This window comes from Macaca thibetana, chromosome 4 (assembly GCF_024542745.1).
Source record: "Macaca thibetana thibetana isolate TM-01 chromosome 4, ASM2454274v1, whole genome shotgun sequence".
In the NCBI taxonomy this organism is placed as follows: Eukaryota; Metazoa; Chordata; class Mammalia; order Primates; family Cercopithecidae; genus Macaca; species Macaca thibetana.
The window spans coordinates 165,049,384-165,067,804 of record NC_065581.1 but is presented as its reverse complement, the minus strand read 5'-3'; the positions used below and the strand labels follow the sequence as shown (position 1 = coordinate 165,067,804).

The window sequence follows — 18,421 nt, the reverse complement described above, 5'->3', positions numbered from 1 at the left end:
AGAGACCCTCCAAGTAGGCCACATGGTGGGGGAGTCTTGGCCCATGGCCATGCAGCTGGAGAAGAAGCGATAGTGTGAAGGAGGCCAAGGCGTTGGGGCAGGAATGGCAGCCAGTAGCCAGGCGGTCAGTGGAGCAGGTGCTCAGGAGGTCACAGGAGAGCTTTCTGGAAGGAGTGGACAGTGTCTGCGCAGACAGGCAGGCAAGGGGCAAAAGGCATCTGCTGGAGCTGGTGACCCCAGCTCAGTGCCCCCCAAAGCCAGAGCACGAGGCTTAGAGGATGCAGGTGTCCTCCTAGGAGGTTTGACTCAGAAGGCACGAGGCAGAAGCAGTGGGAGAGGATTCCCTCAGTAGAGCGGGGAGGAGGCCTCTCGTCCGAGAGGAGGTTGGAGCACACGGGGGTCTAGGTTTGCAGTTTTGGGACTGGTACCTGAGGGCTCCCAGGGCCTGCCTTCTGTGAAGGAGAATGTGTCCGCCGTGGGAAGTGGGTCGGGAGAGAGGGAGACTTCAGAGTGGGCAGGGCTGAGAAAACTTTGTGGGCCATGAAAGGCGGAGTAGGAGTTGGTGGATGAGGGTGGCTGTGGCAGGTGGCATTTCAGGTGAGGCAGCTTGGGAGGGAGTGTGGGGCCCGGAAAGACACTGGGAGGAGGAGAGCTCCGCTCTCCAGAGAAACAGGAGTAGAGAGAAAACAGAGCTGCAGTGAGTAGCTTGTGGTCTGGGGATGAAGCCCAGGATGACAGCATCCTCTGCTTTGCTGGTGGGAATGGGAGCTTCATTCTCACACCTGTGCTGGGTTCTGTCCCTGCCAGCCAGGGTAGAGCAGGACCCTGCCACTGTTGCGCTTGGGATAGCCCAGAACTGTCAGATCTTTTCTGTTGAAGTTTAATTTCTAATACACTTGTATTTAATATCAGGTTGCAGATTTTAAAGATGCCCTCGCCAGAGTATATGGAGTGATACCCAAAATCCAGTGCCTTCCGCCAAGCCAGGTTAGACAGTTATGTTGTGTCTTCCTTTTTTTCTCAAGAAGACAGGTTCTAGTTTCCTGATGGCTTTGTCTTCACCATACAGTTCCCATGGGCAGACTTGTATTTGTGCATTTGTGTCTGTATATGTGGGCATGTGCTGTGTGTGTGCGTGAGTGTGTACATGCATGTGTACATGTGCTGTGTGCACCTTTGTGAGTGTGTACATGCATGTGTACATGTGCTGTGTGTGTGCATGGTCCTGTGCATATGTGTGCATGTGCTGTGTGTGTGCATGGTCCCGTGCATCTGTGTGCATGTGCTGTGTGTGTGCATGGTCCCGTGCATCTGTGTGCATGTGCTGTGTGTGTGCATGGTCCCGTGCATCTGTGTGCATGTGCTGTGTGTGTGCATGGTCCCGTGCATCTGTGTGCATGTGCTGTGTGTGTGCATGGTCCCGTGCATCTGTGTGCATGTGCTGTGTGTGTGCATGGTCCCGTGCATCTGTGTGCATGTGCTGTGTGTGTGCATGGTCCTGTGCATCTGTGTGCATGTGCTGTGTGTGTGCATGGTCCTGTGCATCTGTGTGCATGTGCTGTGTGTGTGCATGGTCCTGTGCATCTGTGTGCATGTGCTGTGTGTGTGCATGGTCCTGTGCATCTGTGTGCATGTGCTGTGTGTGTGCATGGTCCTGTGCATCTGTGTGCATGTGCTGTGTGTGTGCATGGTCCTGTGCATCTGTGTGCATGTGCTGTGTGTGTATGTGTGCACGTATGGGCATGTTCTGCATGTGTGCACAGGCCTGCGCATCTGTGTATGTGGGTGTGCATGTATGTCTGTGGGAGCATGTGCTGTGTGTGTGCATGGTCCTGTGCATCTGTGTGCATGTGCTGTGTGTGTATGTGTGCACGTATGGGCATGTTCTGCATGTGTGCACAGGCCTGCGCATCTGTGTATGTGGGTGTGCATGTATGTCTGTGGGAGCATGTGCTGTGTGTGTGCATGGTCCTGTGCATCTGTGTGCATGTGCTGTGTGTGTGCATGGTCCTGTGCATCTGTGTGCATGTGCTGTGTGTGTGCATGGTCCTGTGCATCTGTGTGCATGTGCTGTGTGTGTGCATGGTCCTGTGCATCTGTGTGCATGTGCTGTGTGTGTGCATGGTCCTGTGCATCTGTGTGCATGTGCTGTGTGTGCACAGCATGGTCCTTTGCATCTGTGTGCATGTGCTGTGTGTGTATGTGTGCACGTATGGGCATGTTCTGCACATGTGCACAGGCCTGCGCATCTGTGTGTGTGGGTGTGCATGTGTGTCTGTGGGAGCATGTGCTGTGTGAGCAGACGTGGTGGTTCCTTGACAGCATGTGAGGACAGGATTGTCTTCTTATCTTTAACAAGAATATACCTGTTCTTTTAGCAATAGGGTACTGTTGCCCTTTTGGCCTACAAAAGTCGTTTTTTCCTCCTAATATCTTTGTTTTTTTTTTTTTTTTTTTTTTTTTTTTTTTGAGACGGAGTCTTGCTCTGTCGCCCAGGCTGGAGTGCAATGGCCGGATCTCAGCTCACTGCAAGCTCCGCCTCCCAGGTTCACGCCATTCTCCCGCCTCAGCCTCCCGAGTAGCTGGGACTACAGGCGCCCGCCACTTTGCCCGGCTAGTTTTTTGTATTTTTTAGTGGAGACGGGGTTTCACCGTGTTAGCCAGGATGGTCTCGATCTCCTGACCTCGTGATCCACCCGTCTCGGCCTCCCAAAGTGCTGGGATTATAGGCTTGAGCCACCGCGCCCGGCCTCCTCCTAATATCTTAATAGGTATGTTGAGTGCTGTTGTATCTGTGTCTTTGTTAATTTTCTCTAAGATAAAAGCAGAGGCTTTTCACCGGGGCTGCCAGGCTGGCCTCTGGTGGTGACCAGGAGATCCAAGCCCCAAGCCCAGCTCCACTGCCAACAGGCAAGTCGCCTAGAGCCACCCGCTCCAATTTAGTGCATGTCAGCCTTCTGCTAAATGAAGGGGTCTGTTCTTGGAAACTCGAACCTGTGGTGTGGAGCCTCTGCTTTTGTTATCTTCAAGTTCTGAAAGTTCATGATCATAAGACCTTCATGATAATCCAAGATCTGAATTCTAAAGTGTCTTTCATCGTTTATTTTTAGGATGAAGAAGTACAGACAGTTGGTCAGATAGAACTGTGCCTCACTAAGCAAGACCAGCAGCTGCAAAACTGCACTGAGCCGGGGGAGCAGCTGTCCCCCAAGCAGAAAGCCTGGCTGGCAGATGGGGACACCGAGAGCCGGGGTCTGAGGGTCTGTGAAGATGGCCCAGTCTTCTATCCCCCACCTAAAAAGATAAAGCACTGATGCCCACGTTTTGGAAATATTCTGTTTTAAAAAGCAAGAGAAATTCACAAACTGCAGCTTTCTAAAAAACAACTCCAAAGTGAAGTTTCGTGTGTGCTTTTTCACAGCAAGCCTTTCTGTTTGCTTTGCTGTTTCCCTTCCATGCCTGTGAATTGGATGTTGTGGTCCACGTAGAGTGAGTGTGTGCAGCGTACATGGGGAGAGAGGAACTGTCCCACGCCTCAGTGGCTGTTTTGTCCTTTGGATAAAGCTCACAGATTGTTTTTTTTTTTTCTTCTTGATTAAGCTCTTCAGTGCCCTGGTAAATCAGGCAGGCATACTTGGAATTTGGACAGATGCCGCCAATTCAGGGGACTCTCTTGCTTGAGTTTACCCCTCAGAGCCTGTTGCCTTCTTGGCGCAGGGACCCCGTCCAGACGAAGAGCTCTGCGCATGGCAGGCGCCCATGCCGATGCCTGGTGGGCCCGGGCGGTGTCTGTAGCTCAGATTGGGTCTGTTCCATGTGGCCAGAGCCCCAGGACATCGTTCCTTAGCCAGCTGCTCCCTTGTTGCAATCCTTGTGTGGTCACGGGTGTGTCCTGGAACGGTGACTTTGCCACTCCTGCCCTAGGAGATTTGGGTGTATTCACAGAGCAGCCAGCCCCTGTCTCCGTCAGAGCAGTCTCTTCCGGGTTACTGGAAGGGCAGTTTCTGTCAGGCCTCACTTCCTTCTTATCAGAGGGTCCCTGCACTGACACGTATTTAGAAATGTACATGGAGCCCCCAGCAAAATGTGCCTCCGTCGTATGTTCCAGAACCAGAAGTGCCCTTTCCTTCTAGATATGTGATGACATGGCTCTCAGGCAGACTGCTGTGCCCACGGTCTCGGCCTGCCGTGCAGGGATTTCGCTCGTGGAGTGAGGCGTCTGGGGGCTGTGCAGTGGGAACTTTCCATGTGTTGTTAAGACGACCTGTTGGCATTGTCTTCTCCCAGGTCTCCTGGCCTCTTCTCTCTTTAAATCCTTTTCTCTCTTTGTCTTAATCATGCTAACATCCTATTTATGTTTTATGCGACACACATTTACAATAGAACTTACACTGTGCCAGGCATTGTGTTCAACACGTGAAATATTTAATCCCAAGAATAACCATATTGTCAACATAATTTACCAAAAAAGCCAGCTGTATCAATGCGTGTGAATATTTGGCTTTACTTGCCCATTTAAAGAAGAGATTTTCAAACTGGCTCAAAGCAAAACCTCGCTTCATGGTGTCTACAAGACAATCTGAAATGCAGAATGTTCAGAGAGAGACAAAGGTTTACCAGGCAGATGGGATAGTGAGAAAGCAGGTGTTGGCAGTCCTGATCCTAGACTAAGTGGCCTCTGTGTCCCCCGCAGGCATTAAAGGAGACGCAGGATGGCCCTCTGCCCCTCCGGAAATGAGCTCTGTGGTAAGAGCCGGTTCCCTGAGACAGGCAGCACCCAGCCAGCCTGACAGCTTCTTCAGACGGACAGAGGGAGATGATCAGGGATTTCATGGAAGCAGTCCCTTTATTTTGCCTCCTCTATAATGGAGGGAGGAGCTCAGCCCTCTTCTGCATGCTGGGGGAAGGCTACTGGAGCCCAAGGGTCCAGGGTCCCCCCGTTGTCATTGTCCCTCAGCCCTTCTCTGAGCTCATTTCAGTCTCCAGTGTTTTTCTGCGGCGTGGCAGGGCAGGATTTGTTTCTGTCGGGAACTGGTGATTTGTGTTTGGATGCCTGTGAAAGGGACAAGGTCTGATTTGTTTTGCACCTGGAAGGGCATTATTCCTGCATTTGCTCTGTGTCCTTGGGCAGTGGGTGTACTTCAGGGTGTGGACCCTTAAGCCTCAGAGTCCTTTAAATGATGTCAATTCTTTTTTTGAGTCATTTTGCAAACACGGCTCAAGGCTCGGGTTTTGTCTTCATTATTCCCAGATGAGCTGGTGGATTTGAACAGCCTTCCTATTCAAATTGCATTTATTTTATAGCCTTGGGGGGTCAAGGAAAGCAGCTCCTCAGAGGCTGTCTGCAATCGGCTGCTTTTGCAGTTTTTAAACAAGTCATTCTTTTTTTTAAGTAGTGTGTATTTATTATGTTAGTCTGAGCATTTGAGAGCGGACTGGGATGCCAACAGGGTTACATCCTGGTGGGAGGCATGGGTTGCGGAGTAAAACATCGTATGCCAAGTGCTGGTTTCCTGCCATCGTCACATCAGCTAAATGGAAGAAAGCACTGATGAGGTGCTGGAGGGTTCAAAACACCAGCACAAGCAAATGCTTAGATCTCTTAATATTCCTTTTTTGGCCTAGAGCTTAGTAGCAGGTAGAACATAAGCGTTTGATAACCTGCATCAGATCACTTAAGTATAAGGCACTCATGAGCCTCAGGAGACGGGAGAAGGGGAAGACTCTGCGTTTAAGGTTCGTTGATGGAGATCAGATCCAAGCACATGTTTTTACATCATTAAACAAGTAGGTCATGTGCATTTTCCAGATTCAACTCGGAAAGATGCAACTCTGACCACATGGTTCTCGCTGTTAACACTGGGCAGAGGTGACTGAGAAAGGGCTCCCGTGTGAGCAGGGTCTGAGGCTTGTATGTGTGGAGGGAGGAGCAGGCAGGGCTCTAGGATCAGAGCTGGGAGTACGAGGGGGGCAGAGGAGCAGGCACATCTCAGGACGGAGAGCAGCCAGTAGGGGCAGCTGGCCTGGGTCTCAGCCAGAGGAAGCTTCTGCCTGAAGCATCTGCAGCACCGTGGAAAAGAGGAGCCGTGAACTAGGCCCAGGGATGAGTGGAACTTACAGTGGAAAAAGACACCACAGATAAAAGTGAGAGAAGAAAACCAGGTTCCCATGAAACTCCTCCAGACCAGCCCCTTCTCAGCAGGGCTGTTGCTGTACCCGAGAGCATTTCTCTTGCCCTGTGAGGGGACAATGCTTTGTCACCTAGAAAGCAATGCTTCTCTCCAAGCTAGTAGTGGAAGGTCATTATGTGCTTGAATTACTAACTAGCAATTGTATCATATTCAGAACTAGGTATCTTTTCTTTCTTTCTTTTTTTTTTTTTTTTTTTGAGATGGAGTCTCGCTCTGTCACCCAGGCTGGAGTGCAGTGGCACGATCTCAGCTCACTGCAACCTCTGCCTCCTGGGTTCAAGCAATTCTCCTGCCTCAGCCTCCTGAGTAGCTGGGACTACAGGCGCACGCCACCATGCTCAGCTATTTTTTGTATTTTTAGTAGAGTCGGGGTTTCATTGTTGACCAGGCTGGTCTGGAAATCCTGACCTCGAGTCATCTGCCTGCCTCAGCCTCCCAGAGTGCTAGGATTACAGGTGTGAGCTATCGCGCCTGGCCTAGGTATCTTATCTTTCCACTGAAACTTTCGCCTCCATCTCAGTGAAAAACATCACCATCCACTTATTCCAGGTAAAAACCTCAAAGTGAACTGGCAACTTAAAAAAAATTTTTTTTTGCCTAAATTGTTAAAGTATTCTGAATTATATTCAGTTTCTCCTTCTCATTATTGACTTAGTTCAGAGCCTCAGTTTCCCATCTGGGCCACACATTGACTGCCACCCCACCTGACTGTCATTCTGGATGCTAGTACCGTGTTTGTGTCACTCTCCATAATCAACCATGGCTCTCTGCTCCCAGATCACACCTCCAGCCCCAGTATGGCAGCTCAGGGACCTTCCCTCAACCCCACCTGCCTTGTCACCAGTGCCTCCACCCACTCCCCCACAGCCCATGAGGGCTCTGCTTAGCACTTCCTCGTGCCTGGATTCTCCCGCGCAGTTTGGGTGACCTGGAGTGCTCTTCTACTCATTTAGTTTAGCATGTTCCATTGGATGTCAACACCCAGCTCCACATTTGGCCGTTAAGAGATCTCTGCAGTCCTAGGCGGCTCTGGGCTTCCACATCCAGGGACCAGGGCCTCCCCTCTTCCAGCTCTTGTTGCGTTACAATGAAGGTGCCAGCTGGATGGCACAGGGGAGGGCTGTACAGTGTAGGTGCAGACAATGTGGCATAGGTGAGGACTGGACAGCAGAGGCAGTGGCTGCATGATGGAGATGAGGGCTGGACGGGGGAGGTGAGGGCTGGGCAGTGTAGATGAGGCCTGGGTGGCAGAGGTGAGGGCTGTGCCATGAAGGTGAGGACTGGGTGACAGGAATGATGCCTGGATGGAGGGGGTGAGAGCTGGGTGGCATGAGTGAGGGCTAGATGGCATGGGTGAGGGCTAAGTGGCACAGATGAGGCCTGAGCAGTGGAGGCGTTGACTGCACATTGCAGGTGTGGACTGGACAGCAAGGGTGATGCCTGGACAGCAGAGGTGAGGGCTGGGCAGTGGAGGTGGGGATTGGCCAGTGGAGGTGGGGGCTGGGCAGTGGAGGTGGGGGCTGGGCAGTGGAGGTGGGGATTGGGCAGTGGAGGTGGGGGCCGGGCAGTGGAGGTGGGGCCGGGCAGTGGAGGTGGGGATTGGTCAGTGGAGGTGAGGGCCGGGCAGTGGAGGTGAGGGCTGGGCAGTGGAGGTGGGGGCCGGGCAGTGGAGGTGGGGGGTCGGGAGGGGAGTGGCAGTGGAGGTGGGGGCCGGGCAGTGGAGGTGAGGGCCGGGCAGTGGAGGTGAGGGCCGGGCAGTGGGGTGGGGGCAGGCAGTGGAGGTGGGGATTGGGCAGTGGAGGTGAGGGCCGGGCAGTGGAGGTGGGGGCCGGGCAGTGAAGGTGGGGATTGGGCAGTGGAGGTGAGGGCTGGGCAGTGGAGGTGAGGGCTGGGCAGTGGAGGTGGGGATTGGTCAGTGGAGGTGGGGGCTGGGCAGTGGAGGTGGGGGCTGGGCAGTGGAGCTGGGGATTGGGCAGTGGAGGTGGGGCTGGGCATTGGGGGCAGTGGAGGTGGGGATTGGACAGGGCAGTGGAGGTGAGGGCTGGGCAGTGGAGGTGAGGGCTGGGCAGTGGAGGTGGGGGCTGGGCAGTGGAAGTGAGGGCTGGGCAGTGGAGGTGAGGGCTGGGCAGTGGAGGTGAGGGCTGGGCAGTGGAGGTGGGGATTGGGCAGTGGAGGTGGGGGCCGGGCAGTGGAGGTGGGGATTGGGCAGTGGAGGTGGGGATTGGGCAGTGGAGGTGGGGAGGTGGGGGGGCTGGGCAGTGGAGGTGGGGTCGGGCATGGAGGTGGGGCAGTGGAGGTGAGGGCTGGGCAGTGGAGGTGAGGGCTGGCAGTGGAGGTGGGGATTGGGCAGTGGAGGTGAGGGCTGGCAGTGGAGGTGAGGGCTGGGCAGTGGAGGTGAGGGCTGGCAGTGGAGGTGAGGGCTGGACAGTGGAGGTGAAGGCTGGACAGTGGAGGTGAGGGCTGGCAGTGGAGGTGAGGGCTGGACAGTGGAGGTGAGGGCTGGCAGTGGAGGTGAGGGCTGGACAGTGGAGGTGAGGCTGGACAGTGGAGGTGAAGGCTGGACAGTGGAGGTGAGGGCTGGGCAGTGGAGGTGAGGGCTGACAGTGGAGGTGAGGGCTGGGCCGCAGGAGTGAGGGCTGGATGGCATAGATGAGGCCTAGCAGCAGAGGTGAGGGCTGTGCCGTTCCGGTTTTGGGCTAGATGGCAGGGAGAATGCCTGGATGACTAGGTGGAGTCCTGGGTGGGAGAAGTGAGGTCTGGACACTGTGGGTGAGGGCTGGATGGTATAGATGAGGCCTGCGCAGTGGAGGTGAGGCCTGTACATCTCCTGCCATTAAACCAAGAGCTGTTTATGGATTCCACACTTTTTTCGACACTTCCTATGAGCCGCCTCTCTCCTTGGCACTGCGACATGGCCATGACAGGGATCTCTTTCCTCTTGGAGCCCACTCTAGCACAGGGCGGCAGACAGCACAGGAAAAGAGGAGCGCAGCTGGTGCGTTTGATGGTGGTAGGTTGGAGGGAGGGAGGAGGTCAGGGTTATGAAGGTGGCCAGGGAACGCTTCCTCGGAACCTGAAGAAAGGGAGGCAGCAGCTGCAGGGAAGGACCTGTGGGCCCTAATGGCCGTGTCACACTGCAAAGGCCCAGACTTTGTCCACCTCGCTTCTGTGCTCTCTGAGTGCACCCGTGTCTGAGGCACATCAGCTGTAAGCCAGCGTTCTCTAGTGACGGAGTGAATAAATGAGTAAAATAGAAAGCAGAGGCCAGGCGCCGTGGCTCACGCCTGTAATCCCAGCACTTTGGGAGGCCGAGGCAGGTGGATCACAAAGTCAGGAGTTCAAGACCAGCCTGGACAATATGGTGAAACTCTGTCTTTACTAAAAATACAAAAATTAGCCGGGCGTGGTGGCGGGCGCCTGTAATCCCAGCTACTCGGGAGGCTGAGGCAGGAGAATGGCGTGAAACTGGGAGGCGGAGCTTGCAGTGAGCTGAGATCGCACCACTGCACTCTAGGCTGGGCAATAAACACACTCCGTCTCAAAAAAAAAAAAAAAAAGAAGAAGAAAAGAAAAAAAGAGAATGCAGCACCCGCCCCAGCGGAAGATGCCTGCTGTTGGCTTCTCGCCACGCCCAGATGAGGAAAACACGCAGATGGCCTGTTTTCACTTTTTGTTTCTGTGAACTTTGGATCAGGAATAAAAATAATTTAATCCAGGTCCTAAGGCAACTGAGAATTGTAATGTAAAATATTTTCGGAATTCAACTATACTGGCTAGATCTATCACTGCAGAAGGCTGAAAAAGACTCAGAAGTTAAAATACTACTTTTCCTCACAAGCTCTAGCTCCTGAAATGAAATTACCAGGATAGAATCACAGATACAAAGTCAGTATTTGCACGTCTATGGAAGATAAGTCCATTGCATTGCTTATGGGATAAGCTACGTTTCCCATAGAAAAGGGAGTAGTGAGGGTTTTCTTATCTGAAGCAAAATCTCTGACAGATGATGAGAAATGCTGCAGTTTTATGTCATTGTTTTCTGCTAAGAATTCTATTTTTTTTTTTTTTTTCTGAGTGACTGTAATGAGCCTTCTATTTATTTTAGACAAAAAGGACAGAATTAGCATTTTAGGCTCAGATGATAGAAAGTTTGAGATGGACCAGGCACAGTGGCTCACGCCTGTAATCCTAGCACCTTAGGAGGCCGAGGTGGGCGGATCACTTGACGTCAGGAGTTCAAGACCACCCTGGACCACATGATGAAACCCTGTCTCTACTAAAAATACATTAGCCAAGTGTGGTGGTGGGTGCCTGTAATCCCAGCTACTCAGGAGGCTGAGGTGAGAGGATGGCTTGAACCCAGGAGGTGAAGGCTGCAGTAAGCCGAGACTGTACTCAAGCCTGGGCAACAGAGTAAGACTCTCAAAAAAAAAAAAAAGGCCGGGCCCAGTGGCTCACGCCTGTAATCCCAGCCCTTTGAGAGGCTGGAGTTGCAGGGAGCCGAGATTGTGCCACTGCACCCCACCCTCCAGCCTGGGCGACAGAGTGAGACTCTGTCTCCAAAAAAAAAAAAGTTTGAGTTGGATAAAGTTGAGATCCATTAAATGCTGTAATGACTTTATGCTGATGTGCTTTTCACATTTCAGACCTGTGCATTCTTATGCATTTACATTCCCTTTATTTGAGGGAGCAAAAATTACACGATAACCTTTTCTTACCTGCTTTTAACACTGAAAAAAAGTCTGCAGAGTGGCAGTGGCCCATTTTTACCAGCGAAGACATTGAACCTGGTGTGTACAGCTTTGGTGGCTGGTACCTGTCACCATCTGCTCTGCTGTCTTGATGACCATATGTCTTGGGCTGCACCCTGAGATGTGGGCTCCTCGTGCTGCCCCAGTACTCAACATAGCTACTTGGGTATAGTAGGTGTTTTGAAAATATTTAACCTGAATTGAGGAAAGAGAGTCAGCAGTGGCCCAAAGATAACAACATATATCAAAAGCCATGCACTGGTTAAATTTAGAAGATTCAGCCAGTCACCAAGATGCTCCCAATATTCAGGGGCTTGATACCTCATTAATCAAAACTGAAATGTCACCCGATTGGTTTTTCTCTGAATGTTTTAGAACAGAATAGACCCAACTATGGGAAGAGATATTTGAGTGGCCTCTATTCGGGTTGATTCGAGTTTCCCCCAGGTTAATCATTCCACTTAAGTCAATGAGTGAAATTTTGTACGTCTGAGAATCTAGCCTTGATTCCTGGAAATCAAGTGGTTTTTGTGACGGGGGGTCAGTGGGATGCAACTTGCTCATGATGAGAAATGAGGTGTAAGATATTATCAGGCAAACGCCAATGAAACAGGATTTACTACAACTCGGAGCACTGCACTTTTCGAGTGTGTCAGTGAGTAATCCATAATCACATTTACAGATACTTCTTTCACATTTATAATAATGTCCCCAACATAAACATGTAAACATGATCAACATATATGCTTAGCAGTTAGGATCCTTATAGTTAGAAATTAAAAAAGGAAGCTGTCTTTAAAAACAGAGAGAATTAATTGACTCAAGTAATTGAAAATTTCAGTTTGTCCACCTAAATGACAAACAGGCTCTCTAAAAGAAAATGATATTTATTTGGGCATAGGGCATTGCAATAACCATGTGGCCTATCTTCTTATTTCATATAACTTTCCCAGAGAAATTTATCCAGGTACAGCATGTGGTATTAACAATAGTACAGACATTTTAAAATTTAACCAGTAGATACTAAGGATTTCTTGGGTCAGGTTATGTCAAGTTATAATAGAAGTTAGTAATTGTGAAATTTCAATTATACCATTGTCCTGCCAAGTGAAAAACGTGGATATTAAGAGAGATAAGTCTCATATGATATGGAGTCTCATTCTGATGTCATGGGAAAAGCTGTCCACAGCATGAAAAACATCAACTTATCCAAGTTTGCTGTTGGAGTGTCACTGGGTTATAGCATTGAGCAGTTTGGTGAACTTACTGCATGGCTCATACATCAGACTTTAAGAACAAAGCAGTTTCCATTTTTAGTAATTCTGTGGAGGACAGTGAGATGGGAGGAAATCTGAAAGAATTCAGATCTAGTTTAGCCTATAGATAACAAGAACTTTCAAACAATGAATGGGGCTACAGTCTAATAGCAGGTTTATGACAGTCTTTTAGAAACACAAATTTTTCTCTCTGCATTGATCACATAGGAACCTCAGGTTTAAAAGCCTCTTGAGGCCAGAAAGCCAACCCAATGCAGACTTCAGGTTTTCCTTACAGCCTTAAGGTTCCTGGGCCTGCCAGGAAGTGATATATTTTCCTCAGTCACTTAAAACTGGGAACTCTTGAAGACAGACATTCTACACACATTCTTGAATATGAAATTTGGTCAAAGCCTTGGTAATATAATCAAAGTTTACAATTTTATCCTGCTATAAAGATAACAGGTTTTTATGGAACTTAGGCACACTGTCATAAAAAGAAAGAATATGAATAGTTACCAAATTTTGGAGGAATCAAGTAGGAAGAAAAAGCAAATGCTTTCACCTTTATTCACAAAAGTATACTTTACCAAACTGCTGTAGACTATAGATAGCTTAAGATAGAACAGTTTCTTAAATCTGGTGAACAAAACATTTAAGTAAAGAACTCAAAATGTTTTAAACAAAAGTTATAAAAACGTGGTCAGTTACTTAATTTTATGTAATTAATTTTTTGTTTTGCTTGATCTTGATTAGCAGTTCCATGAATGCTTCAGTTTTTGGTTAGAGTTCTGAAAATTGTTATTTAGCCCATTGATCTTAAGGTTTTCAGAAATCTGTGTTCAAGAGTGCTTGTTAGGGTCCTTTCCATAAAAAGCAATTTTAGACTATAGCTAATTGCAAATGCTTTTAGAGAAAAATTCAAACAGTAACTGTGGATGATAAAAGCTTACACTAGCTATGGGTGAAAATCATATGACAGTTCACAATTGACAAGAAAGTTTATTTCTTTCTATTGTGGCATCTTAAGAGAACACTCAGAATCATGAATGGCAGCATCACATCAAGACCATCGGACTTTCATAAATTCTACATAACTTTTAGAATACATCAACAATATTCATGTAAATATAACTTAAAAGAAGGTTTAGCAACCAAAACTATGACTGATAACATACTAGATCTCTAGAAATGTATATAGTTTTTGAAACATTCATATCAGTACCATTCCCATAAATGTAACTGAAAGAATATCCAATATCACTTATCATTTGATTATGTTTCCCATACAATTTACTAAATAAGTCTAATCATCTAATATCTCTATAAGATGAGAGATACATTCTTTCAGGCTCCCCAGGGACCTAACTGGAAACCCAAAGTTAATTCTAGGTCAAAAGACTCACGTTAGAATTTTGATCCCAGGGAAACCTGTCATATACGTGAAAAGGTTTAAAATGCTTGCTCAAAACAATCATAGGTCACTGTGCAATAATAGTCATTTAACAAGAGTGATAATCAAAAGACTTTGAGAGCAATACAGAAAGTTACATGGATGTGAAAACCTTAACTTTTTCAAAGCTCAGTTTCCCTTAGTAATCAAAAACCTGAGAAAGACAACACAGAAAATTATCTTGATAAAACATAAATTCTTTTAGGCCAGTTACCAAAAAGGCAACGAAAAACCTCTTACAGTGTGAGTGTTCTCCTTGCGGAAAGCTTGTTTAGATAACCTGGAAGCCAGACCTTTTGAAAATGATACTTGAATTTAACTGAACACAGGAAGAATGTGTGTCCAAGCTATAAGTGTACCCCATGTTATAGGGAAGAAACAAGAAAACTCAGGCAGGGGAATACATGGTTCTTAGTGAAAATAAAAGTATGTGTAGATTCTTGGTTGCATGGAACCATTCAGGCACAAGAAAAGCCAAGAGCACAGAATCAAGTTATATTGGAAGGCAACATTACTTTCCGAGGCTTTCAAGATAAATATTTCAGTGTCACGTTATAATAGCAGATATAGAACTGGAGGAAAAAGTACAGGAGTGACAAAGATTGAAGCAGAAGATTATCATCACGGTCTTCTCAAAGAGAAACAGCTGAAGGCCATGGTTTGTGACCTGCAAATAATGTGCTGTGAGATACAGCAAAAGCTGAGCTTCTGAGATAGGAATCGGAGAAGGTTTAAGAAGAAAATTCTTCCATAAGAAAGAAAACTTCATTCTGAATGAAAAAGATGGCATTTCTAACCTGTAACTAGGGAAATTAAAAGAATCTCAGTAAGAAATGTGGCAGAAAGAGAAACCCTCTGCAATTTAGAAGATAACTTGAAGAAACCGATTTCAAAGGTAAAAATTAAAACCTCCTTACAGTTTTACTAGGAATAAATCAATATTTTTTTTTTCTTTTTTTTTTTGAGACAGAGTCTCGCTCTGTCACCCAGGCTGAAGTGCAGTAAGTAGTGTGATCTCGGCTCACTGAAAGTTCCACCTCTCGGGTTCAAGCAATTCTCTGCCTCAGCCTCTTGGGTAGCTGGGATTACAAGTTCCTGCCACCACGCACAGCTAACTTTTTTGTATTTTTAGTAGAGATGAGGTTTCACCATCTTGGCCAGGCTGGTCTTGAACCCCTGACATTGTGATTCACCCACCTTGGCCTGCCAAAGTGTTGGGATTACAGGTGTGAGCCACCACACCTGGCCGAGCAAATCAATATTTCAAGAAAACCCTGTTCTGACATATGGGATCAAATTTTTAGTTTTCTATTAGTGTATTTTTATATCAAAGCTCAAACTTCAGAAAGAATTATAATTTCCTTCTAATTATAGCCAACTTAATACTATGAAATTTCCTCATAAATTCATCCTTCATTAACCTTTATTTACCTGCTTAGAACTTTTACAGAATGTTTAGACTTTCTGCTTTGTCCTATACTTTCTTTTTTAAAAAAACGAACCAGTCATTTTATTTTAGTACAAAAAATTATCACACAAGATTCTCATACAAAATTATTATCTTGTCTTTTCAACCTTTCTAACCAAAAGTACATCTTCATACTCATAACTTTCTTTACATCTCTCCTGCTTACTGATTTCCTTGTATCTTGTTTCTGTTTTCTTTCTAATTCCGTATGTTAAAACCTTTAACCTTCAAATTAGACAAAATTATTCTTTAAGTAACACATGTTTAATGCCTTTTTAAAATGGCTTTTATTATTAAAACATCTTAGGTACACTTTATGTACAGTTTATAATTATTAATTAGAATTTTAACTCTTAATAACCTTAATTTTTAGCAAGTAATTTTAAACTGTCACATGCTGGTATTTTATAGATAAGAACCATTTTATAATTTTAAAAAATGTTTCTCCACAACATAAATTTTATGTACATTAATAGAACCAAATATATTTAGTCATAAAATTTAAGAAGCAAAGAACAAACATTTATGTTCAGAAATTTCTCAGTTTTAACTTCATTTGGAAATAACCCAGATATTTAATGAATATTAATTTAATTTAGCTTTAATATTTCAAATTACATGAAAAGTTAATTTATAAATGTGTATCCCATTTACACTTAACTAATTTATCTATTTTGAACAATATACCTAGATTACTTGTGAAAACCAAGATATTAGATAAGGCTAGTTATTTCATTTTTCTTATTGTTGTTAACTATTTTTATAGCCTAAAGAATATCACATGTTCACCTAAATAAGAATCTCAAAATTAAGTAGGTGAATATTTTGCAAATAACTCAGAAGACACAGCTATTTATATTAAACCAACAATATTAAATTAGTCTTATCAAACAGTTGGACAAAGATCATCTTGTTGTTGGCTGGGTTTATGGTTTTACAACCTGTATGTTAAACCTCGATACCTTAAAATATCTTGTTAGAGAGAGAGACTTAAAACTGACCGATAAACTCAGGCAAAAATGTATTTTGACAATTCTTAAGGTATTTTTATTTTTCCAACAATTTTAGAGCCAGTTTATTAAAGATTTACTTAAGTCATATGAACTAAAAGTGAATTAGTGTATATTTTATATGAGTGCTTTTTTATCTAAGACAATCTGAATAAAATTTCTTAAGAGATTTCTGGCTGAACATGCCAGTTTTTGCCATGGAAAGACAACATACAATATAATACATGTACATACGCACAAACACACAAATTCACACACAGAAACAAAGCTCTGATAGCTTTCATTTTAGAATTTCAGTCATAATACTGTAAAGCATACAAACTCATTTGTTTATAAAAGACAGTTGGATCCAAATTGTATTTCTGACAAAACTGGGACCTGTTCACAGGACTACACTTTGTTTGCCCAGATAGGTAAATACAATAAAAGCTGTGTGCCAGAATTTTGAGTAAAACAGTTTGGTTTTTAAAAAGAATGAAAACACCTCTTTTAATCCTTTTTTTCAGTTTCAAATGACGTTAAGGTTACATTTTCAATGTTTATATTTTAGCTAAATTATATAAGAAGATCTCCAAGTGGCCTTGGATTTTAGTAACAATTTACCTTTTTGCTGGTCTGTTTTGCTTGACTAGTCATTGTGGGTGGGGAAGCATTACAGTACATTATGTTTTGGCTTCACCCCTATGTGGCAGACAAAGCAATTTTTATGCCAGATAGAAATGTCTTATTCCTCTGAGCTCAGGAGTTCGACTTGTTTTATTTGAAAGCCTAATCTTTATATCTTTATAAACATTTATCTAGTTCTTTTAGTTTTATATTAGCCAGTCCTTCAATTAATTATTAATTATCCTAAGCAATTGTTAGGCAAGCCCAAATTTACATGAAAAGAGTTGACCCTTAGGTCTAGTTTCTTGGTTACCATTGAGCTCTTGTTATTTGTAAAGCTATTAATTTGAATGACTTTTAGGACCTTTTGTAAAAATATTGGCGGAATGCAATAAGCAGTGAATTTTATCTGAACACCAGTAGAAAAGTCAGCAGATTCAAAGTAGGCAGAAAAAAATTGAAAGAGAAAGTTAGAGAACTTAGAAGGCACTACATGTTAACTCTATAGTTTCAGGGGTGTTTTTAGAGAGTTTCAATAAAGACCATTTCAGCCTCTGAATTTTCCTTGATGTAATTGGGCAATCAGTTTAAAAATATGCACAAGAATGAGCCATGATATCTCAGAAAACTTAGCATGCCTTTATGTTTGAGAATCCCATTCCATTTCTTATTAATCTCTGAAGAAAACAAGATCCTATAAATCTTGTCAGAAGTTTGGACTGATGTTTTAGACAGCAGCAACCACCCTGATGGCTTTTAGCCATTTAAATGTTTATTTTTTGCTCTCAGACTATACTCAAGAGTGTTCATTTTAACCCAGGGATGATGATCAAACAAATTATTCAACTAGGTGCATAGAACAAACGTAAATTCACCAGAAAATACATACCTCATAGATAGAATATAAATTCTGTGGAAACCAGGGTACTCAAATCAGAAAGATTCTTGTTTTTATACCAGAAATGACTTGCCAGAAAAGACAAAAAGTCTTTTATCATCTCCAGGAAGGATGTAAGATCCTTTATTAAGACAGCCTTGTAACCAAACAAAATCCTGAATAATATAAAAAATTCTCTACCAAAAAGAGTGAGGCTTGTCCTGAGAGAAAGTGCACCAGGGCAGAGAAAGTGAGCCCTGGAAGCAGAGCATTCAACAGGCTCAAGTGAGTAGTCCACACCAAGTCCAATAATCACGGGTGCTTTCTGATGGTCTTTTTCAAGGTCCCACTTCTGACACCATTTATGTCATCCTAAATAACACATAGACATGGGCGCTCTAAAGAAAAATGATGGCCAGGCGCGGTGGTTCACGCCTGTAATCTCTGCACTTTGGCAGGCCGAGGCAGGTGGATCACAAGGTCAGGAGATCGAGACCATCCTGGCTAACACAGTGAAACCCCGTCTCTACTAAAAATACAAAAAATTAGCTGGGCATGGTGGTGGGCACCTGTAGTCCCAGCTACTCGGGAGGCTGAGGCAGGAGAATGGCGTGAGCCTGGGAGGCAGAGCTTGCAGTGAGTTGAGATCACACCACTGAACTCCAGCCTCGGGGACAGAGCAAGACTCAGTCTCAAAAAAAAAGAAAAAAGAGAAAAATGATATTTATTTGAAGATGGACATTGCAACGGGAATACATGTGCCATAGTAAACTATGGGCATATTTGGGGAACTAAAAGAAGACAAAGGT

At 45.4% G+C, this 18,421-nt stretch overlaps 1 protein-coding gene across 1 annotated transcript in view; it reads left to right on the top strand.

The window, feature by feature from the left end:
* The window catches only part of RNASET2 (ribonuclease T2), a 31,189-nt gene extending 27,803 nt beyond the window's left edge, over positions 1-3,386 (top strand). Inside the window, exons 8-9 of the mRNA XM_050789412.1 lie at positions 913-987; positions 3,111-3,386. Coding sequence (XP_050645369.1) covers positions 913-987; positions 3,111-3,314 — 279 coding nt within the window. The 3' untranslated portion in view covers positions 3,315-3,386. The remainder of the gene's footprint in view (positions 1-912; positions 988-3,110) is intronic.
* The last annotated feature ends 15,035 nt before the right edge of the window (positions 3,387-18,421 follow it).